We start from the raw sequence: 24,559 nt of genomic DNA, 5'->3' as shown, positions 1-24,559 counted from the left end.
AAAAGTATTGTCCAAAAAAATTATGATATTTTAAAACAAGACCAGACATTACGAGGAATCCTACCCCCAAAGCCTTCATTCATCTTTAAAAGAAAGAAAACATTAAAAACCATGTTAGCCCCTAGTGAGCTAAAAGAACTTAAACATAATAATAAAACAATAACAGCAACATCAACCGTCCCAGACATGTGGCTGCCAAATAAAATCCAAGGCTGCTATAAATGTGGGAGAAATTCATGCATTACATGTGGATACATTGAAAATAAAACGAAAATGATCCCAATAGAGGGGGAAAAAAATCCTTATATTATAAAAAACTTCATCAATTGCAATAGTGACTATGTCATTTATTTATTGACCTGCACCTGCGGATTGCACTATGTGGGTAGAACCACCAGACCCATGAGGGTGCGATTCCTTGAGCATCGTAGAAATATCATAAACAAGAACTTATTACATAGTGTGTCCCGCCATTTTGCTGATTGCCATAGGAGTGATCCTAAGGATCTAAACATTGTAGGTATAGAACAAATTGAAATTTCAAAACGTGGTGGGAATAGATTTAAGTTACTATGCAACCAAGAGATATATTGGATATTCAAATTCAATTCCCTCTATCCGAAAGGACTGAATGATTCACTGGAATTAAATGTTGTTTTATGAAAAATATGAAAAATATCACTCAACATTCTGGAAATATTAGTCCGTTATCTTCATCTGCATGATTCCCCCTCCCTTCCATTGTACCCTCTCCCCCTTTTTCCCTATCCCCATCATATGGATTTTTATTATTATCTTTCATTATTATTATTATAATTGATTTTTAATTATTTATATGTTTATGTTTATGTTTATTTTTATTTTTATTTTTGTTTTTTATTTTTGTTTTTTATTTTTGTTTTTATAATATTATACAATTAAACATTGTTGAAAACAATAAAAAAGTTAATATAAATATACCAAGGTTAGTGGTCAAATAATTAATATGTAAATTATTTAATTATATATTTCATATGTATCTGTAGTTTACTATGCTCCTTTTGATAATATCCCAACTAAATAAGAACAAATAATGAAATCCCTTCCTCTATGTAGAAAATATGTATAATATATGGTGTATATATAGTACTGTTTATGTTCGGTTGCTTTCATAAAGCTATTTGTCAGCCAGAACTATAGATCGTTTTGTAAAGATATTTGCGTTTCAAACACAAGGATGTTAATGTTCCCCCTGCGTGTCAAACGCAGGAATTAACACAGATAATAAAGTTCCATTTGCGGTTCAAATACCAGGATATGATCCCCCCTGCGTGTCAAACACAGGAACGAACACAGATAATAAAGTTCCATTTGCGGTCCAAATACCAGGATATGATTATCTAACTTGCGTGTCACCTGTAGGAAATGATGTAACTAAAGTTTCCCAGATAGCGGTGTAACACTTCCGGTACTCGTTGCCGGAGCATCTCTACTACTACACAGTTTGTGCCGGATGTGACGTACGCGCCGTTGAGCTACGAGCGCGACGTCACCTCCGGATCAACCCCTTGTATCCATGACTACAAGGATGCCTAACCGCACTACCACTTCCGGTAAGATATAAACATCATCCCCGTAACTCACACTTTGTGTGCGATCGGGAGAAATCCTTATAAGCGGGGCCACTACCCCCAATCACCCTCTCTAAACGAGTGTTTTATAAATGTATAAATACACTGGATATATATAATTACTGATGGTATAGAAAACCCGACCCGGAAGTGATGTAATTTTGCCTAGAGAAAGGAAATGACCCGGAAGTAATATTACTGTCATTATATTTTATTCTTGGTTTTTTTATTGTTATAAACATCAAATTGCATTATGAGTTATATATTTTATATAAGTAAATACCCTTACTGTCTCCGAGTAGGCTTATTTTATGTTTTTTATACTTTGTATAACACTGAACCAATTTGGTATGCAAATGAACCTTAGGGAAGCCAGATATAAAAATGGCACCCACAGACCATAATGGACACCTTGACAAAGCAGTCAGTTGGTACTGCGAAACGCGTTGGTGACCACCCTATTCTTGGACCCCAATCACCTGAGGACTTTTACCCTTTATTTCCAAAGGACTGCCCCACCTGCTTATTTACCTGATCGGACCTCCACCATCTTGAAAGTCTCAAGCCACACAAAGTACAGTTGGACACCTGACCACTCGCAGTAGTGGGACTCCTGATAGGCTAATTCCATCGTTGCCATCAGTTGTAGTCCATGCTAACACCTTCAGGATACCACCAAGTGGCAAATAAGGACTTTCCAATTCTCTCCAAGGATCAGAGCAGGTCAAATTCTACCTCCAAATTGGTGATTATAATTATTGGGTCCACCAATACATCATTACTTGAAATTTGCACATGCCAATGGTTCATTTTAATATATAATTTATGTTTTTATTATTATTGTGTACAATAAATTTTTCATTGTAATTTACAGCGCTGCTTTACCTTTTATTGTTGTTTTTTCTTGTATAATTGGGAGCTGACTACTCCCGTAAGCAGCTGCTGTGTTGATTAAACCACTCTTGGTAGGCGCTCCATACCAACCCAGGTTGGCTTTGTTGTTCAGTATGGTGCGGGATCATGCCCTCTGCCCCCAAACAACAGTCTGAACAGTATACAGCAATATACAAATGTGTAATAACAGACCACAGGAGTAACTCAATCACGTGTGTCTGTGTAGTGTAAATGTATAGAAACCTGTTTGCATCACATGACGTAACATGTCCTTTGATCCATTAGAAAGCTGAATAACAGGTAACGCTGTCATACACTGCGGAAATGCAGAGACTCTGAGACTACAGAGACCTGGCCAGTGTTCTGCAGCTGAGTACTGTGCAGTAATACAGGTAAGACGTAATAAAAGTATAGAATGTTCTGCATTACTGTCATCAGATCCATCACATATTATAGTGATCACAGATAAGTGAATGACGCTAGTCATATTGTAGTGATGAATAAAACAACCTGCAAATGTGTTTTTAGATTTGGTTAGAACTTTTAAATGTCTTTTCTCCAGCCATGGGTTACAGAATGTACCTGCTCAGGCTAACGTTATACATTAGATCTTAATGTAGCAACACAATACAATGTAGACAACCTCACCTGGCATTAGTAACACACAGCTATAAACTTTTGTTATTAATTTACAGGAATTAAAGGCAAGGGTGTAACTACCATAGGTGCAAGGGGTGCAGCTGCTATGGGGCCCAGAGCTGAAGGGGGCCCATCTTTACTGTCTAAGTAATATGATTTACATATATTTGTCACAATCAGTTGCTAAATAGGGGGCCCTTACAAGCTTTTGCTATGGGGCCTATGGATATCTAGTTACGCCACTGAAAGGTATTATGCCAAGACCGAGGGATAGGCTGATTTACCTGTAGCCAGGACAGCCATCAGGGGGGGACTGCGGGGACTCAAGTTCTGGGCCCAGACAGAAAGGGAGCCCAGGACTGGAGTTTATAAAGCATAATTTGTCATAAACAAAGTTTGCATGTCCCTTGAAGCAATGTAGAGGTGGATTAGTGCAGTCAGTGCTGCGGAAACCGGAGGTCTCACCAGGCATTCCAGGTGTTCCAAAGAGGGAAGGGGGCCCGCCTATTTTGTCAGTCCCGGCCCCACAATTTCTGCTGGCAGCCCTGCCTGTAGCTGCAGATTTAACCCCTTTGTGACCTGCCTAATTCAAGGTTTACAATATATAATTTGTATTTTGAACATTGATCCTAACTCATTTGTTTTCTTTATCAAATAATCTTCTGCCCCAACTCCCTGCAGTGTATTGGAATGCATTTTATTTGTATTTATGTTTTCGAACATGGGGTCAACAAGCAAAAATAAGAAAGATATTGTTTACAAATGATGGGCCTAATTCAGACCTGTTTGCTGAGCTGCCTATGTTCGTAGCCAAACCGCCTGTCCACCGGCTGACCGGACCCCCGTCTCCCTGCCGCGAGAATCCCCGCCAACCATTGAATATTTTTTTTATAATTAGCAAATAAGTCAGTGACTTTTATTTCCGGAGATGGCTGATGTCAACGATCTGCCTGCATGTGCGGGGGAACTCCTGGCATTTTTATGGGGATGCCCTGCATCAGCCCCCTGTCCGCCGCCTTCCCACCCCTGATGGCGAGTGTGATACCGGCAGAAGGTGTTCGCACATGTGCATACCGTATGATTGTTCGCAGCTAAAAGTACGCACCAGAACTTACTTTTAAGCTGAACGGTCTTCTTTAAATTGGGGGAGGGCCATGAGGTCATGTGGCTTCATGCACCCGCCCTGAGCAGGCACCTGCGTTTGCTGGGTTCCGCCCAGTGTTTCTATGGGCACGCCCACTGTTTCTATGGGAACACCCACGAAACCCTGGGTGCCCACTCTGGAATGCTCCCTGCCTGTCAATCAGGCAGCGAGCGCCGCAAATGAAAATTTTGCCTATGTGGAATCGAATTCGGACCGAAAATACTGGAGGCCACAGATAACAGTTAATAATTGACCATAATCTGTTTTATTAAAGACACCCTGACACATTTGAGATAATACATTGAGAGCAAAGTCCTCCATATATCTCTGCACAGCATAAGATATAAGACTGAAAGTTAAGTAATTGTTTTATGGTTTTAATATATTCCTTTTATATATATATATTTTGTTTTTGATTTTTTATTATAGTAAAAAAAAAAAAAATTGCCAGCACCATGAATTTCTCGGACCCGGTCACAATACTTCTATCCGTTATTCTGTGCCTTTTTGTGGCAATTTTTTTTTATGGACGCAAAAGAAACGTTTGTCCCAATTTTCCTCCTGGACCGAAACCTTTACCAATCATCGGGAACCTGCACATATTTAATATGAAGAAACCTTATAAAACATTACACCAGGTAATATTACACTGAATACATTACGCTTATTACAATAAAGGAAGAAAATGATGGTCTGTTTCTAGGGCCTGATTCAGATCTGATCTCAAAAGCGAAATCTTTATCAAATGGATAGAACCATGCTGCACTGCAGCGGGGCAGATGTAACATGTGCAGAGAGAGAGAGTTAGATTTTGTTTATGTGCCGGGCAAATACTGCCTATTTTATTATCACACTTCAATTCAGATTTAACTTTGAACACATCTCACCCAAATCTAAGTCTCTCTGCACACTTTGCATCTGCAGTGGAAATGGGGGGGGGGGGTTCTGGTTGGCTCTGTAAACTGCAAAGATCGCAGCTTAACGATCACCAGAGACCCTGTTGTTATGTGATGTCAGCCGCCAGCCCCGAGGCAGGCATCAGCCCACCTGCGTATCCATGGTAACGCCTAGCGTTTATTGTGTAGCCAGTGTAACATGCAGTAACAGCTGCAGCAAAAGACGGAGGGGTTGTTGTGGCTACAATTGCCTCAGAACTAGACCCACAGTATAGTGACTGTGCTTAATAAAAGCTTACATCAACTACTTATGTCACTGTGTGTTGCTTTGCAGCTGTCTGAGAAGTACGGCTCAGTGTACAGTGTACAGCTGGGAGAGGAGAAAGTGGTCGTCCTGACCGGGTATGAGACGGTGAAAGATGCCCTGGTAAACCACGCAGAGGAGTTCTCGGGAAGAACAACAGTGCCACTTTTCCAAGATGTAATTAAAGGATATGGTAACTGTTACTTTTTTATTATTATTATTATTATCATTATTATTAGTAGTAGTATTTTTGCAGTAGTAGTTGTACTAGTAATAGTAATAATAATAATGTAGTAAGATTAGCAGCGATGTCAGTAGTAAAAATACAGTAGAAGTATCAATAGGAACAGCAACAATAATAGTAGTACAGGTTGAGTATCCCTTATCCGAAATGCTCGGGACAACGAGCATTCCGAATAAGGGATTTTTACGGTTTTTGGAATATTTTTTTTTACATACTTACCTGTCCCCTGGTGGGTCCCCGATGGTCCCTTGGCGTTCAAGGAGTCCCCCGGTGTCCACGGCAGGCCTTCAGCTTCATCTCCGGCATCTCCAGCAGTCCTAGGAGTGCATTGTGCGAGTGATGTCACCGGCGTGCCTGGGAACTCGCGCAATGCACTGGGACCGCTGGAGACGCCAGAGATGAAGCTGAAGGCCTGCCGTGGACACTGGGGGACTAGGTAAATATAAAAAAGGGTCGGGGGGGTGAATTCGAACTATTCCCCCCCCAAAAAAAAACGTTTTTTGGAATAATTCGGATAACGGATATCCAGATACGGGATACTCAACCTGTAGTAGCAGTAGTAGGATCAGCAATAATTGTAGTAGTAATAAGTTAGTAGTAATACAGTAGTAGTAGCAATAGTAGTAGTAAGAGTAGCAGCAGTAGTAATACAGTAGTAGTATCAGTAGGAGCAGCAACAATAGTAGTAGTAGTAATAGAAGTAATACAGTAGTAAGAGTAGCAGCAGTGGTAGCAGTATCCGCAGAAGTAATGTAGTAGTAGTAGTAGTAGTAGTAATACAGTAGTAGTGGTAGTAGTATTAGAAGCAATAATAGTAGTAGTAGAAATACTGTAGTAGTAGTAGTAGTATCAGAAGCAATAATAGTAGTATTGGTGGTAGTAATAGTAGTAGTAATACAGTAGTAGTAGTGGAGGTAGTAGTAGTAGTATGAGAAGGAATAATAGAAATAATAGTAATTATACAGTAGTAGTAACAGTAGCAGTAGTAGTAAAAGGAGAAGCAATAATAGTAGTAGTAGTAGTAGTAATAGTAGTAAAGAATAGCAGCAGTGGTAGCAGTATCCGCAGTAGTAATACAGGGTGACATTCTATGGGATGAGATAAATGCGCATTTTTTTTATCGCACCACTTCGCCTTTTTAAAATCGCAAGATTGGCCCGTTTTTCGCATATTTAATGAGATGCGAAAAACGGGCCAAATAGTGCGAATAGGTGCGAGGTGGTGTGTTGTCTTTAGTCCTGAAAATGTGCGATTTTCATGTCTGAAAATCGCACGTTTGCAGGAAAGCGCAAATTAAAATAAAAAAAAACCTAGCGAGGGGTCCCCCGCCCGAGCATAACCAGCCCCGGGCTCATTGAGCCGGTGCTGGTGACATAAAATCAGGGTCCCCGACAAATAGGGGTCCCCTTGATTTAATGAAACCAGCACCAGGCTCAAGGTCCGGCGCTGGTTCCCAAAATACGGGGGACAAAATGACTAGGGGTCCCCCGTATTTTAAGAACCAGCACCAGACCCAACCAGCCAGCAGGGTAATGCCACAGCCGGGGGGACACTTATTATATAAGGTCCCGCGGCCAAAGCATTAACCCCATGGCTGGTCAGCATGGGCAGGGGTCCTGGGGAAGTGGGGACCCCCCCCAAAGAAGGGGTCCCCCCCCTCCAGGACTTACCAGCCCATGCTGAAAGTCCGGGCTGTCCCCGATGCCCCTGGGCGGTGGGCATCGGGCTTATGTAAAGTGTAAAAAAAAGAATATAAACTATTGTTTTCTACTGTAGAACTATGAGTCCCAGCAAGCCTACCCCGCATGCTGGGACTTGGAGAACCACAAGTCCCAGCATGCGGGGCATTAAAGAGCCCGCTGGCACTTGTAGTTTTACAGTACAAAAAATAGTTAAATAAAACACACTGACACCCTGAAAAATAAAAGTTTAATACACACATAACACACACACTGATACTTACCTACCTTGAGCCCGTAGGTCGGTCCCTGGATCCTGGGTCCGGGCTCTGGGGCTCCAGGGCAGAAGAGTCCGGTTCCGGGGCCTTGGTCCTGGTTCCGGGGCTGGTCCGGGGTTCCAGGGCTCCTGGGCTGAAGAATCCCCGGTCCAGGATCCGAAGTAGTCCACAGGGGTACCTGAGGAAGGAAATCCTACTCACCTGGTCCCCAGCGACGACATCGGCATCCTCTCCGGCAGACGCGCTGCTCCCGGCTGGTACCCGCTCTCGGACTGAAGAGGCGCAGAGATGTTTCATCTTCCGCGCCTCTTCTCAGAATGATTCCATTGGCCACCTAGCGGCCAATCAGGAGCCGAGAAAGTCGGCTCCTGATTGACCGCTAGGCGGCCAATAGAATCATCCGGAGGAGAGGCGCGGAAGATGAAAATCTCTGTGCCTCTTCAGTCCGAGAGCGGGTACCAGCCGGGAGCAGCGCATCTGCTGGAGAGGATGCCGATGTCGTCGCCGGGGACCAGGTGAGTAGGATTTCCTTCCTCAGGTACCCCTGTGGACTACTTCGGGTAGTTTACTTTTTTTTTACACCAGAACCCTGCACAGAACATTGCAGGTTCTGGCTAATTCGCCCATCAGAACATGGTCTGATTTTTGGGCGAATTATAGACACACTTTATACAAATCGCATACCATTAAATATGCGATTTGTATACTTTTTCATGTGAAAACATCTGGATGCGATGTGCTGCGAAAAGCAGCCATCGCATTTCCAGTGTGTCCAACTTGTTGGCAAAAATCGCACTTTTTTTCACATTTTCGTAGCTCATTAAATATGCGAAAATGGAAAAAAAATGTGATTTTGGCCGTTTTTGCGAAAAAAATCGCAAAAGTCTATTTATCTCATTCCATAGAATTTCACCCACAGTATTAGTAGTAGTATTAATAGTAGTAGTACATACCTCCCACATTTTGTAGGGGGCGCGGACATTTTCGACGCTCGTCGGCGCTGAATAGACGCACAGCGTATATTCTTGGCAGGCTGGGGGGGCTCCCAACAGCCCCCCCCCACCGCGGGACAATGGCGGCCCCGTGCGGGACGCGGAAACATCTGCGAATATCGGGACGTTCCCGTGGTAAGCGGGACAGTTGGGAGGTGTAGTAGTAGTAGTAGTAGTAATAGAGTTGTAGTAGGTGGCAGTAATACAGTAGTAGTAGTAGTAGTAGTAGTAGTAGTAATACAGTAGTAGTAGTAATATTAGAGTAGTAGTAGTAATACAGTAGTAGTAATAATAGAGTAGTAGTAGTAGTAGTAAAGAATAGCAGCAGTGGTAGCAGTATCCGCAGTAGTAATACAGTAGTATTAGTAGTATTAATAATAATAGTAGTAGTAGTAGTAGTAGTAGGTAGTAGTAAGAGTAGCAGCAGTAGTAATACAGTAGTAGTAATAATAGAGTAGTAGTAGTAGTAGTAGTAGTAGTAGTAGTAGTAGTAAAGAATAGTAGCAGTGGTAGCAGTATCCGCAGTAGTAATACAGTATTAATAGTAGTAGTAGTAGTAGTAGTAGTAGTTGTAGTAGTAATACAGTAGTAGTAGCAGCAATACAGTAGTAGTAATAATAGAGTAGTAGTAGGTAGTGGTAATACAGTAGTAGTAGTAGTAGTAGGTAGTAATACAGTAGTAGTAGTAGTAGTAGTAGTAGTAGTAGTAGTAGTATTAATAGTAGTAGTAGTAGTAGTAGTAGGTAGTAGTAATACAGTAGTAGTAGTATTAATAGTAGTAGTAGTAATACAGTAGTAGTAGTAATACAGTAGTAGTAGTAGTAGTATTAGTAGTAAAGAATAGCAGCAGTGGTAGCAGTATCCGCAGTAGTAATACAGTAGTAGTAGTAGCAGTAGCAGTAGTAGTAGTAGTAGTAGTAGTAGTAGTAGTAATACAGTAGTAGTAGTAGCAGCAGCAGCAGCAGCAATACAGTAGTAGTAATAATAGAGTAGTAGTAGGTAGTAGTAATACAGTAGTAGTAGTAATAATATTAATAGTAGTAGTAGTAGGTAGTAATACAGTAGTAGTAGTAGTAGTATTAATAGTAGTAGTAGTAGGTAGTAGTAATACAGTAGTAGTAGTAGTATTAATAGTAGTAGTAGTAGTAAGTAGTAGTAATACAGTAGTAGTAGTAGTAGTAGTAGTAGTAGTAGTAGTAGTAGTAATACAGTAGTTGTAGTAGTAGTAATACAGTAGTAGTAGTAGTAGTCATAGTAGTAGTAGTAGTAGTAGGAGAAGCAGTATCCGCAATAGTAATACAGTAGTCCTATCAATAGGAACATCAACAATAGTAGAGGCTGGCAAGAGCTGCATGGTAAAGCACAGTGGCGTAACTGTAGCTCCGCAGCCCCCGCGGTGGCGGGGGGGCGCAGAGAAATTGGGGGCGCCGCCGGGGGGGCTGCAGGGCTATAGTTACCCGCAGTCTGCGTCTCGCCCGGCTCTCTGTCGGGACCTTCCTGACGTCACGGTCCCGGCCGGCTCCTGCTGCAATGAAAACTGACAATTAGAAAATGGCTGCCCCCATACTGCAGACAGTTTTCTGTCTGCAGTTTGGGGGCAGCCATTTTCTAAGAGTCCGTTTTCATTGTAGCAGCAGGAGCCGGCCGGGACCGTGACGTCAGGCAGGTCCCGACAGAGAGCTGGGCGAGACGCAGACCGCGGGCAAGAAGGGGGGGCAGGTTAGGTGCGGCGGGGGGGCGCCAGGCATCACCGTCAACGGCGACGCTGGGCTTCCCCGTGAGGCTGTTTTAGCGGGGTGCTGCGAGACGGGCAGGGCGCATTTTGCCCTCTAAAAATTGGGCAGGGCGCAGCGCCCCGCTAAAACAGCCTAGCGGGAACACTAGTAATACAGTAGTAGTAGTAGTAGTAGTAATAATAGAGTAGTAGTAGGTAGTCGTAATACAGTAGTAGTAGTAGTAGTAATAATAGAGTAGTAGTAGGTAGTCGTAATACAGTAGTAGTAGTAGTAGTAGTAGTAGTAGTAGTAGCAGTAGTAGTTGTAGTAGTAATACAGTAGTAGTAGCAGCAATACAGTAGTAGAAATAATAGAGTAGTAGTAGGTAGTAGTAATACAGTAGTAGTAGTATTAATAGTAGTAGTAGTAGGTAGTAATACAGTAGTAGTAGTAGTAGTAGTAGGTAGTAGTAATACAGTAGTAGTAGTATTAATAGTAGTAGTAGTAGGTAGTAGTAATACGGTAGTAGTAGTAGCAGTAGTAGCAGTAGTAGTAGTAGTAGTAGTAGTAGTAGTTTTAATAGAGTAGTAGTAGGTAGTCGTAATACAGTAGTAGTAGTAGTAGTAACAGTAGTAGTAGCAGCAATACAGTAGTAGTAATAATAGAGTAGTAGTAGGTAGTAGTAATACAGTAGTAGTAGTAGTAGTAGTAGTATTAATAGTAGTAGTAGTAGGTACTAATACAGTAGTAATAGTAGTAATAGTAGTATTAATAGTAGTAGTAGTAGTAGGTAGTAGTAATACAGTAGTAGTATTAATAGTAGTAGTAGTAGGTAGTAGTAGTAGTAGTAGTAGTAGTAAAGAATAGTAGCAGTATCCGCAGTAGTAGTTGTAGTAGTAGCAGCAATACAGTAGTAGTAATAATAGAGTAGTAGTAGGTAGTAATACAGTAGTAGTAGTATTAATAGTAGTAGTAGGTAGTAGTAATACAGTAGTGGTAGTAGTAGTAGTAAAGAATAGCAGCAGTGGTAGTAGTAGTAGTAATAGAGTAGTAGTAGTAGTAATACAGTAGTAGTAGTAGTCATAGTAGTAGGAGAAGCAGTATCCGCAGTAGTAATACAGTAGTCCTATCAATAGGAACATCAACAATAGTAGAAGCTGGCAAGAGCTGCATGGTAAAGCACAGTGGCGTAACTATAGCTCCGCAGCCCCCGCGGTGGCGGGGGGGCGCAGAGAAATTGGGGGCGCCGCCGGGGGGGCTGCGGGGCTATAGTTACCCGCAGTCTGCGTCTCGCCCGGCTCTCTGTCGGGACCTTCCTGACGTCACAGTCCCGGCCGGCTCCTGCTGCAATGAAAACTGACAATTAGAAAATGGCTGCCCCCATACTGCAGACAGTTTTCTGTCTGCAGTATGGGGGCAGCCATTTTCTAAGAGTCCGTTTTCATTGTAGCAGCAGGAGCCGGCCCGGACCGTGACGTCAGGAAGGTCCCGACAGAGAGCCGGGCGAGACGCAGACCGCGTATAAGAAGGGGGGGCAGGTTAGGTGCGGCGGGGCCCCACCCCCCACGTGCGGTGGGGGGGCGCTAAATAGTTAGTTACGCCCCTGGTAAAGCAGTGAGTGGCGTCCTACAGGAACCCAGACCTCTGCTAATCGCAGCCTTAACTAGCAGTGCTGAAGGGAGGAATACCTCCCAATGGGACTGCCTTACAGTGGGGGACTGGCAGGTAGGACGTCCAAAAGGATGTCAGTGCTATGCATTGTGGAGCCAGTGGAGAATCACAGACTGCATCTGGCTTCACAAACGCTGAGCAGGGTAGCGGATTTTACTGGGGGGTCTTCAGTCCCGCAGCCCATAGGTAAAATCCACCACTAGTTCCTATTCATTAAATCATAATTATATCATAATTAAATCATAATTCTTGGTTCATAATCATTTTATGATTCACTGGAGTTATTATATACCATAACCTATTACAATTACAAAATGTGCAGACTCTCAAAGATACTGGGTGACAATTGGAGTGTGAAATGCAAAGTAATTGCAAGCAGTGTGTAATGTCTCCGATCCACCGCAGAAGTGATGTACCCAAATGGACTGTGCACCCCAGGCCCCCTGCTATAAATGTTAATGAAATTTATAGATCCCCAGGCTAGAAGATTGTTGCTGAGTAAAGGCTTCCATACACTAGGACCTAATTTCCCCTCAGCTCCCCGGGAGGGCTCACATGAAATTTGACACTTGATAAATTGCATGCAATGTATTGTATTTAACTCCCACGGAGATACAGGGGGGGGGGGGGGGGGGGGGGGGGGGGGGCAGGAGATTTAAAAAAAAAAAAAAATCCTTACAAAAGAATGGGCTGAGAGATCTCCCATTCTCTTGTATTGGAGGTATCAAATCTCCTGCCCAGAGTTTTCCAACACTGCAGATAGGGGTGTGCTAGCAGTGCAGCATAACCGCTGGCACACACCTACAGACCGTATCGGATGCGATACATCGCGGGTGCATGTTCTGTGTTTTCATGTGTTCTTTTTTGTCCCCTCAACCCAGGAATTATTTTTTCTAATGATGAGAACTGGAGAGTGATGAGACGATTTACTCTTTCAACCCTGCGAGATTTTGGGATGGGGAAGCAAACCATTGAAAACAGAATTAGCGAAGAAAGTGAATATTTAGTGAAAAAGATCAACTCCTACAAAGGTCAGTGACGGCCTTCATTCCACCGTTTCATCTAGTTCAGTTCTAGAACGCACCTTAAGCTTTGTAGTTGTAGAGAAGAACTTCATTGAAGCTTTTTTTTATGTTCATTCCAAGGGTTTAATTTATTGAGTTTCAGAATTTACAATTTACAAAGCAGCAGTTTCGTTGGAATTTTGAAATCCCTGCAAATCATCAGCAAATTGAGGCACCAAACCATTGAATTTACTATTTAGTGGTTTAATGTGGTTTTGCAATCTACTTTTGATGGCAGTTTTGTGGTGGTTTTTGCACCTGGAATATTGTTACTAATATCCCTTATTGATTTTATTGAGAAACAATATTATTATTTATTATATTACAAGTTGCAATATTAATGAATTACATACAATATTACTGTAACATGCTCACATCTACCACTTGCAGAACTCCTGCCTGTCTGCCCCTTACTATTGTCTGCTGATGCAGAAATGCTTATATACAGATGGAGCGCCTCTCATTCATCACCGGGAATCACCAGAATGCCCCTGCTGGCGATCGCTGGCAGAGAGGTGCACCATCTGACTGAGACGCACACACATGTGTGTCCCAGTATATTGGCGGCGGTGGACAGATTCCCTGCTTGTCTTCACTTCAAGGAGATGGGCAGGGTTAGGTGGGGGGTGCGGGGAGCGGCATGGAGGCGGTGGAGCGCGGCAGTGGGCTCGGTCAGAAGGGGATGCGTGGGGGATGCATCCTCTTCCTGTGGCTGGCGGGAGCTGGTGGTTGGCGATCTGACCGCCAGCCCCTGCAAGACGAGAGGCGCTACATGTGTACCCTGTACTTGACCTTAACTGTCTTGAAAGTTACTGCTTTCTTGTTTTGTTTTCTTGTTTATAAACTCTATAACTGAGCGGACCCCCTTTGCCGCATATAAATAAATAATAATAATACATATTAACTTGTCTTTAAAAAAAATTCATGATGGTGTAACATTATTATTTATTAATGAGAAAAATAGTAGTAACAACATGAAGAAAACATTTTGCTCAATTGAAAAAAGTCAACACCAATTATAAATGTTTGGTATAATTAGTGAATATGTATTTTTTGCATGCAGGGAGCGTTCCGTGTGTACGCACGATGAACGATTTGATACATTCGTAAACGATTTCGGAAGCTTTCCGACATTGTTCCGTGTGTATTCACCTTTATTGTTCATGGGATGGAATTCACCTCCCACTGTGGCTCTGTAGCAGTGATAAGATGGCACTACATATGTGTGGTTGGCCATCTTGGTTAAAGATATGAAGCCTCCCTATAAGAACAGTAATGTGGCTCTGTAACAGTGATAAGATGGCACTACATATGTGTGGTTGGCCATCTTGGTTAAAGTTCTGAAGCCTCCCTATAAGAACAGTAATGTGGCTCTGTAACAGTGATAAGATGGCACTACATATGTGTGGTTTATTTATTTATTTATTTATTAACAGTTTCTTATATAGCGCAGCATATTCCGTTGCGCTTTACAATAGCAGACAGTGATACAACAAAACAGGGTATTTACAGACAGTCAAAATGTAGGAGGGCCCTGCTCGCAAGCTTACAATCTATAGGGTTGGCCATCTTGGTTAAAGATATGAAGCCTCCCTATAAGAACAGTAATGTGCTCCAAATCAAATAAATACAAGGTTTGGTATGTTTTATAAATGGGGGATAAATAGTATGTGGTGTCCGGATAATAAAAGTTGGGCAAATATTTGCAGTTCTATATATGTATTTTGCTCCTTTGATTTCCTATGAATTTATTTGCAATTCCAGGGAAACCATTTGACAATAACAAGATTTTAAATGCTGCTGTTGTCAATATAATCGTGACCATGTTACTCAGCCATCGATTTGATTATGAAGATCCAAAACTTTTAAGGCTTATGAAAATTGTCAATGATAATCTAAAACTAGCCGGCAGCCCGACGGCCATGGTAAGCAGCTCAGTTTTATGTTTATACAATATATTGCTGTCAATCATGTTTAGGTAATGGATTCATTAGCCACCTGTTTTAGGTTTTGTCTGTTAAATGCAAAAAAAAAAAAAAACGGGTTTATTAATTACAGAATATTTAAAATGCAAAAAAACTTGTGATTCTTTCATGAAAACAATGTGTATAGCTTTTATTAAGGAAGTTAAGTGTCCAAAGTGCTAGGAAACGCAGAGGTGTGATTATGAGGGATTTGGTATGAAATCCCGACGGTCAAAATCCCGACAGGGTCAAAATCCTGACTGGCTCAAAATCCAAACATTTAAAATCCCGACAAGGACAAAATCCCGACATTTAAAGTCCCGACAAGGTCAAAATACTGACATACAGTATAGAATGCACAGGTGAAAAAGTCAACATGACCTTCGGTAGACAGGTTGCGAGGTTGACATGGGTTTTTTCACAGTTTTTTTACCCGAATGTCAACACAGTCGACATGGACACAGTTGGAAGTGAACCGTAGCCCCTCGCATCGCTCGCTTTGCTCGCCCTGCTTCGGGCACGGTGCCTCGCGCTCACTATTTTATTCTCCCACCACGCCCTAGTGGATGGTAGGGCATGAAATACCGCCTGTCAACACATGTCGGCTCAAAAAACAGTGAAAAAACCCATGTCGACCTCACGACCTGTTGACCGAAAGTCATGTTGACTGTTTCACCTGTACATTCTATATGTCAGTATTTTGACCTTGTCGGGATTTTAAATGTTGGGATTTTGACCCTGTCGGGATTTTGACTGCATCCCATTATGAGGGTTATTCTGGTTCATTCGGTCCTCCGTGCAGGCGCATTTCTGTGCATGTGCAGATGCAGGTTGCGTGCACACACCCTACAAGGTGAGTGATGGGCAGAGAAGGGCGGGGGGAGCCGGGCAGCCCCATTACCATTCGGGAACGCCCAATGTTTCTTTCGACAATCAGTGACCATCTAAAGATGTGGGTGTTCCCGTGCTCTGAATGCCACTCAGAGGGTCCCGCTGTTAGCGTACTTGTAGACACGGCTAAAATACCTTGATGCCAATAGACAATCTCTGCATACTGATTTGGGGTCACAAGCACATAGCTGGCAGAGTTTCCTATTTGTCACAGTTCCTTTGGATAACGCATTTCGCCAGCTTTTTTCTCCTGATTTGAAAAGGCAGCCCTGTGCGCGGCAAAACGTGTTATCCAAAGGAACTGTGATAACTAGGACCAAAATACCCATCTCCTGGACTCAATCCATAAGGAATAACATTTATCAGCAAAATCAGTACCTAAATAAGAACATAAGGTTACCCAGATATTGTGCATAATATAAATATCATTGAGAAAGTGTGATACCTTGCAATATGGTTTTGATTGTATTTATTTATATACCCCCGGAGGTTTATTTACTTATTTATTTATTTATTTATTTGTTTGTGCATATAATTTACTGCATATAATAAATTGTGTGATTGTTTAAATTATAATTGTTTCTCATGAATTATTAAGTGCCGCACTGTTTGTCATTTCCTTAGCTTTTATTAAGGGTCTGATTCACAGACGGACGCAGTTACAGCTTTTCAAAGCTGGGTACTCACTGGCCGATATATTGAGAGCTGAATAGTTGGTGTTTACCCTGGATTTGTCTATGTAGAATAGGGATGGGGAACCAGTGGCCCTCTAGCTGTTGTTGAACTACATATCACAGCGTGTCCTGCAAAGAGTTTTAGCATGGCCAATAAGGAAAATTGTAGCAGGGCATGCTGGGAGGTGTAGTTCGACAGGTGGAGGGCCGAAGGTTCCCCATCCCATCTTTCACAAACATACAGGGGGAAATAGCAACATCCCATGTGAAATAGAACTCCGATCTCAGTAAATGTTTATGTACAGTAACTATGTCCTCTCTCTCTCTGTATAGCTGTACAACGCCTTTCCATCCGTGATGCGCTGGTTTCCCGGGTTTCTCAAAACCCTGACGAACAATTTGAATGAGTTGCACGTTTTCATCAGGGAGACCTTCACCAACCAGAAGAAACAATTGGATGTTAATGACCAGAGGAATCTCATTGACAAGTTCCTGGTGAAACAGGAGGAGGTAATGCAGCACTTACTTCTTATCAGTGGCGGATCCAGGGGTGGGGCTCTAGCACTTACTTCTTAGTAAGAAGTAAGTGCTAAAGCCCTACCCCTGGATCCACCACTGTTTCAAATAAAATACTTGGAGTTGAATTAATAAAGAAAGAACTCTTGTTTTGGTGCGCGTCAAAAATATAACTTTTCATTCAATTCATTTTGAATATATTTCTTTCTGATGTATGTAACAATAATGGGACTCACTATTGAAAGTGCTGTATTTAGGGTGACATGTCATGTTTTTGGAAATTCATATCGAAAAGGCTTATTGACATACCACATTTTCTGCAAGGTTATCATTTGTATTTGTCTTGTCACATTATTTGAACACTATATGCTGTACTGTAAATGCCGATTGTTTTCTGGAAGTTGTTTCATTTTTACAGGGAGTGTGGCCTCTGGCTAGGGGGCATGGTCTACAATTACGGTGCTTCCCACAAGGCTATGCCCATTTTTGCCACTGTGGGGCCACAGCCAGCAATCTGGGGTAGATGTATGAAGCGTTGATAAGGGAGAAGTGAGCCAGAGGAGAAGTGACTCATGGCAACCAATCAGCTGCTCTGTATATTTTTAGAATATGCAAATTACAGATGTTACACCTGCAGCATGATGATGTTCCATAGCGATATTTTTTAGACATTAATTTCTTCCTTTGTTTCTTTGCATGTTACCTTTTTTAACAATGACACCTCATACGTTACAGGAGAAACCTAGACCGGAACTATATTTCACCAATGAGAACCTAACAGCGCTTGTGGCCGACCTCTTTGTTGCCGGCATGGAAACCACCTCCACCACTCTGAGATGGGGTCTTCTGTTGATGATGAAATACCCTGAAATACAAAGTAAGAGCTGAAGGGCCCCGATTCTAATCTATTAGTCCCCGGCATGTTCGCACTGGGGACAGATGACTTTTATTTGCGAGCGCTATGAAGAAGATACTGACCCCTGGCAGGCATCGACCCGCCGCGTTCCCATGGGTGAGCCCCGTTCCCACTCCCATGTGTATCTCACTGAAGTCGTTCATTGCCGGGGTCTGCTCATGCGCAAATATGCGCTTTTGCATACGCAGACCTTCCCCCATGGTGTTTAATTAGCCCCAATGTCTGGAAATGAGAGAGAGAAATTATACAGATTGAGTGTCCGATAATAATCAGCAAACTGAAATACGACATATGTTTTTGTGCTGAGTGTTTTTAACTTTTATTTTGTAAACAGAAAAAGTCCAAAATGAGATCGAGAAAGTTATCGGCTCAGCGGAGCCACACGCGGTACACCGTAAGGACATGCCCTATACTGACGCCGTAGTGCACGAGATACAGAGGTTTGGGAATATAGTTCCAAATAACGTCCCGCATGCTACTACTCAGGACGTCACATTCAGAGGGTATTCTATCCCAAAGGTATGGCCTAAATCTTATTGTGTCCTATCACTGCAGGTGCTCCTTCTTTCTTTAGCAATTCATCACCAGATACTAAAATGGTGTAACAAGAAATGTTATGCTCCCTTGCTTAAAATGTTTGCAGTGCCCCCCTCCCCTCACTCATTAATTCCAGAATTGTTTCACCTGCATGCTCTCTGCCAGAGGTTTCCTGCTCGTTGCCAGTTGTTTCATGCTCATTGCCAAGGGTTAAATGCTTGTTGCTACTAGGGGTTTCTTAACTTGCTCATTGCCTGGTGGTAGGTGCACCCAGCATGGCAGCGTTCCTAGAATCTGGCACATCCTGAACTACCCTGGCAGATGCTAAAGGTCAATTAGGACCTCTAGTGCCTGTCTCCTCCAAGACGGCGGCCATTTTTGTAGGGCGCCACTGATTTACTCAAACAATGTGAAATAATTGAAAGGAATATTTACTAATGAATCAGTGCAGTTCTGATCACGACATCTGCCATGTTTATCTTGATTGAAGTGTTTATTGGAGTGTATATTAATTAAATATATTCTTAGTTAATAAATACATACTGTAAATTTTATATATATATATATATATATATATATATATATATATATATTCATTCTTAGTTATTAAATACATACTGTAAAGATTAGACTTGGTATCCCATCAACTAAGAACAGTTGTGAGCATTTAACACAAATAATATTTGGATTTGGCTTTGTCGTGACAGTTGGAAATAAGAGATACAATATTTGGAGCAATAAGAATTTCTTTAAACCCTGGGAAATATGTTTATGTCACAGTAATCAATAATGCCCCTTTCCTACCGCCCACCCGGCAGTTACCCGGCATTTATGAGTGCCAGGTCATTTTGCTGGGTGCAGTCTGACACAAATTCCCACCAGAAGCAAATTACTGGGTAAAGCTATTCAACCCGGGAACTTGGTGTGAAAGGGTCAACCCTTAAATCCGGGTTGACCCGGATTTTCTTAAATACCTGGAATTTCAGTCAGAAATGTCTAAAATTCATGGCTTTTACCCGCCATTTTCAGTGCCAGGTCATTTGCCGGTACCAGCCTACCCACCCCCCCTTCACACATTAAAGTAAATTACTGCATTAAAAATGTCCACTCTGTAGTTTGGTGGTTAACACAGGTATTTCTTCTGTGTGAAAGGGTCACCTTGGGTCTAAAATCCCGGATCCTTGACCATGGTAAATTCCAGGGTCAGAGTATATAGAATATACGACCCGGGTTGACCCTTTCAGACAGAAGAAGGACCCGTGTTGAACTGAAAATTACCTGGTAGATATTTTTAACCCGGTAATTATCTTTTCTGTGTGAAAGGGATATCATTCAGAGATGCACGATCCTAGGGGGTGTGATAATATGCAAATACATTTTGTAGCCTACCACTGGTGTATGTAAGATATTATGCAAAGGGTCATAACCAGTTATATTCCATGGTTAAAAGCAGGGGTTAAAGTGAGGTGGGTAACGGGTTGGAACTGAGTTCCACCACCTCTAATGGGGAGGTGGAATATTTTAACCTCCACATTGGCCCTTCACAGCCAAAAACCCAACCACTGGCCCCTGTCTTAGCCTAGTGGGGAGAGGGGGGGGGGTCAATAGGTGGCATAGAGAAATGAGTTCCCCCACCTCTGCATGACCACTTTAAGCCCTGGTTAAAAGAGAGATGTTCAGTAGTTAATATCCCTTCACTCCAGATCCCAATGGTCAGAATCTCAACAGCAGTGTCCCGATGGTTATAATCATGATGGCAGCTGCCGGGGTTATGGTTAGGGTTAGATTTAAGGTCAGGCACTAGGGGAAGGGTTAAGGTATGTCTAGGGGTGGGCTGTTAATTAGGCTATGGGACAGATAGGTTAGGGATAGGCTGCGATAGAGGTGGGGTTAGGGTTAGATCTAAGGTCAGGTACTAGGGGAAGGTTAAGATATGTCTAGGGGTGGGCTGTTAAGGTTAGGCTGTGGGAAAGGTAGGTTAGGGTTAGGCTGCGATAGAGGTGGGGTTAGGGTTAGATCTAAGGTCGGGCACTAGGGGAAGGTTTACGGTATGACTAGGGGCTGGGCTGTTAAGGTTAGGCTGTGGGAAAGGTAGGTTAGGGTTAGGCTGCGATAGAGGTGGGGTTAGGGTTAGATCTAAGGTCAGTCACTAGGGAAGGGTTACGGTATGGCTAGGGCCTGGGCTGCTAAGGTTAGGCTGTGGGAAAGGTAGGTTAGGGTTAGGCTGCGATAGAGGTGGGGTTAGGGTTAGATCTAAGGTCAGTCACTAGGGAAGGGTTACGGTATGGCTAGGGCCTGGGCTGCTAAGGTTAGGCTGTGGGAAAGGTAGGTTAGGGTTAGGCTGCGATAGAGGTGGGGTTAGGGTTAGATCTAAGGTCAGGCACTAGGGGAAGGTTAAGGTATGTCTAGGGGTGGGCTGTTAAGGTTAAGCTGTGGGACAGGTAGGTTAGGGTTAGGCTGCGATAGAGGTGGGGTTAGGGTTAGATCTAAGGTCGGGCACTAGGGGAAGGTTAAGGTATGTCTAGGGGTGGGCTGTTAAGGTTAGGCTGTGGGAAAGGTAGGTTAGGGTTAGGCTGCGATAGAGGTGGGGTTAGGGTTAGATCTAAGGTCAGGCACTAGGGGAAGGGTTACGGTATGGCTAGGGGCTGGGCTGTTAAGGTTAGGCTGTGGGATGGGTAGTTTATGATTAGGCTCTGAGACAGGTAGGTTTGGGTTAGGCTGTGAGATGGTAGGTTAGGGTTAAGCTGCAATAGGGGTGGGGGTTACAGTTGGGAGGGTGTGGATCTTTGGTCGAAAGTAAGAAGGTTGACAGTCAATAGGACAACCCCTTTTTGGGCGATACGCCAAAGGTTGACACCTGGAAAAGGTTAACATGGTTTAGGTTGACATGTTCGAAATGTCGACACAAGCAAAAGGTCAACATGGTAAAAGGCTGACCAGGTATTATAACATTGTCTACAGACACTGAAAGTGGATATCCCAGTCCTTGCATAGTCATTCACAGGGATTTACAGTACACTAGGGAAGGACGTTGCAGATGGGAGATCACCAAAAGAGGCCGCTACTACCACGTCCCCCTCTGAATCAGGCCCAGTGTGTCCTCACCCCCCCCCCCTTACAACACAGTTATAAAAATTGACAAGTAGAACTATAAAGCATTCAGCTGCCCAAAACCAGCAAAAACTACCGTAAAGGATTTTGTCAAAAATTTTGAGAAAAAAAACAAAACATAAATAATATTACGTAATACATACTGTACTTATGTCACTTTAGTAATTCTTTAATCTTCTGCAGGGGACACAGGTCATCCCCCTGCTGACGTCAGTGCTGTATGACAAGGATCATTTTAAAAAACCAGAAGAGTTTTACCCGGAACATTTTCTGGACGCTGGTGGCAATTTTGTGAAGAATGAAGCGTTCATGCCGTTCTCAGCCGGTGAGTTATATCTGATATCATGGCTTATGTTACATGTACATTGCTCATAGTTCCAAGTTGATATGAAGACAAGATTACCTTTCTGTCCAGCGACCCTGAAATGTCACCGTCTTCTGTAGAACCCATAGGGAATCAAATAGGGGTGGCCCTTATCCAGGTGAGATGTGTAAGCCACCAGGAACCACAACATTAGCTGAGACTGGATCTGAGTGGAAGATAATTGCACTTAGACAGAATTTCTACCTGGAATATCCAGGAATGGAACTGGGCAAACTCTACCATGTGGAAGGTGGACACCATCTTTCCTAGTACCCACATACAGAGTCCGGGGCAAGAAACAGAATTAATGTCTGGATTGGAGACAATCTTGTCCATACAGAGTGTCCAAGATGGCCACTGGGTGTACTATCTGCCAAAAATGTCTGAGGGTGGATTTGCACCAATTGAAAAGCCACCTCAGGGATTGAAGGATATGGACTCTAATGGTGAGATGTCCTTGCAGTTCTAATTGCAGAAAGAAGTGAAGACATGTTATATTTTCTGGATTTCTTAGAGCCATTGGGAGTCTTATATCACCTGGTGAATGCTCGAGGCACCATGGACAACCCAAAAGGCAAGGCCTTAAACTGGTAGTAGTCCAAAAGGTTTTCAGAATGTAGCAACTGCTATTCCCCTCTCAGATAAGGGCCCTTGTCAACCAGGGGTAATAGGAGATCCCCAAGTTAACAAATATGAACAATGGAGACTCCATCCAGAATTTGGATATCTGGAGATAAACATTCAGAGACTTGAGGATGGATCCAAATGAACTATCTGGTTTTTAATATGAGGAAGAGGTTTAAATTGAAACCGGAGCAATAATACACATCGTCTCCAAAACAGATTTTCATAGTTTCAATTTATCTATGTACATTTCTGCCAAATATTTACATAGATAAATTGAAACATTAAAAGTTTGACTTAAGGTGCCCATACACGTTGCGATTATCGCATCCATTTTGTACTTATAAAGTACAAAACGCATCTCATGTGCGATAATTGCACCGTGTACCTGCTAGAATGCGATGCGCGTCCCCGCAGGTACAATATTGTAAAGGACCAAAAGATGCGATGCGATGCAATGAAGCACAAAAAGTACTGCATGAAGATAATTTTTGTCCTTCATTGCATCGCATCGCATCAGTACAGGAGTACATGCGATGCGATGCAATGTCCATTAGTAGCTATCAACTTTAAAAAAAAAAAAAAATTAAATCGGTTCGCATCGCATTGCACCTGCACATGTAGGGGGATCGCATTGCATTGCATCCCCCTACAAGTGCCAGAATCATACGGCACATTTTACAGTACAAATTGTACAGCCACATATCTGAACGTGTATGGGCACCTTCAGAGCTGATGTGTGTATCTGGTAGAGTAATATTATTATTATTATTATTATTATTATTATTATTATTATTATTATTATTATCATGTGATCACCTGTTTCTCTGTTCTAGGTAAGAGAAGTTGTGCCGGGGAGAACCTGGCTAAAATGGAGCTCTTTATGTTCTTCACAAAGCTGCTACAGAACTTCACTTTCCAGGCTCCTCCAGGGGCCACACTGGACCTGAACCCTTCACCTGGGATCACCTGTAGTCCTATGGCCTATATGATGTGTGCCGTGCCTCGTACATAAAGTGGAGTTGCAACATGCACTAAGAAAACCACTTAATATTTTGTGAAGAGCAGAAAGAAAATAACACGTGAGATGGGACTCACCCAACGTCTACTTATTCATTGCAGTAAAATGTTGCGTAACCATTGCCTGTCTGTATTCGTATGATGAAGAATCAGTCCCACTGTCCAGGAAATACTGTCCATGATATTAATATAGATATAGATAATGGAAATTTAATGGAAATCAAGCAAAGTCCTACTGACTGGAAAGTTTGAGATTTGAGATTTCCATCTTCGTCTGCCCACCCTGGGTACAGAAGAGGGATGTACTGTACATTGAAAGTGATTCCATTGGCACCAGAATAAAATAGACACCAATTACTCTACAGCATACTTTCCATCTGCCCCAGAAGGTCTGCAAGAGTTATGAATTTAGGGCCATGCGATCCAAAGGTGCAGGACAATCTATTGAAGCTGCCTACTTCCTGGGAGGTAGGATGATGCGTCTTGGATTGAATCACATTATGCTTGCTGTAGAATATTGCGACTTATCGCAAAACCATGCTGCACTGCTGGTGGGGCAGATGTAACATATGCAGAGTTAGATTGGGGTGAGGTGTGTTCAAAACTGAAATCTAAAGTAAATCACAGTGTAAGAATAAAGCAGCCAGTATTTACCCTGCACAGAAACAAGATAACTCACCCAAATCTAACTCTCTCTGCACATGTTACATCTGCCCCACCTGCAGTGCATTTGCAAAAATTGCAGCCTTACTAACAGGCCTGAATGAGATCCACACGCACATATCAGTGATAGAAATCAAAGGTGTTGCAAG

General features: G+C 42.7%; 1 protein-coding gene across 1 annotated transcript in view; it reads left to right on the top strand.

The window, feature by feature from the left end:
* The window catches only part of LOC146063032 (uncharacterized), a 54,750-nt gene extending 31,008 nt beyond the window's left edge, over positions 1–23,742 (top strand). The window contains exons 12-20 of the mRNA XM_083175043.1: positions 4,717–4,925; positions 5,518–5,680; positions 12,948–13,097; positions 14,895–15,055; positions 16,993–17,169; positions 17,911–18,052; positions 18,426–18,610; positions 21,923–22,064; positions 23,564–23,742. Coding sequence (XP_083031169.1) covers positions 4,717–4,925; positions 5,518–5,680; positions 12,948–13,097; positions 14,895–15,055; positions 16,993–17,169; positions 17,911–18,052; positions 18,426–18,610; positions 21,923–22,064; positions 23,564–23,742 — 1,508 coding nt within the window. The remainder of the gene's footprint in view (positions 1–4,716; positions 4,926–5,517; positions 5,681–12,947; positions 13,098–14,894; positions 15,056–16,992; positions 17,170–17,910; positions 18,053–18,425; positions 18,611–21,922; positions 22,065–23,563) is intronic.
* Positions 23,743–24,559: the final 817 nt, after the last annotated feature.

This window comes from Crinia signifera, chromosome 3 (genome assembly GCF_055691185.1).
Source record: "Crinia signifera chromosome 3, ASM5569118v1, whole genome shotgun sequence".
Taxonomy (NCBI): domain Eukaryota; kingdom Metazoa; phylum Chordata; class Amphibia; order Anura; family Myobatrachidae; genus Crinia; species Crinia signifera.
Note: the sequence above shows the minus strand (reverse complement) of the source record. Positions and strands in the feature narration are given on the sequence as shown.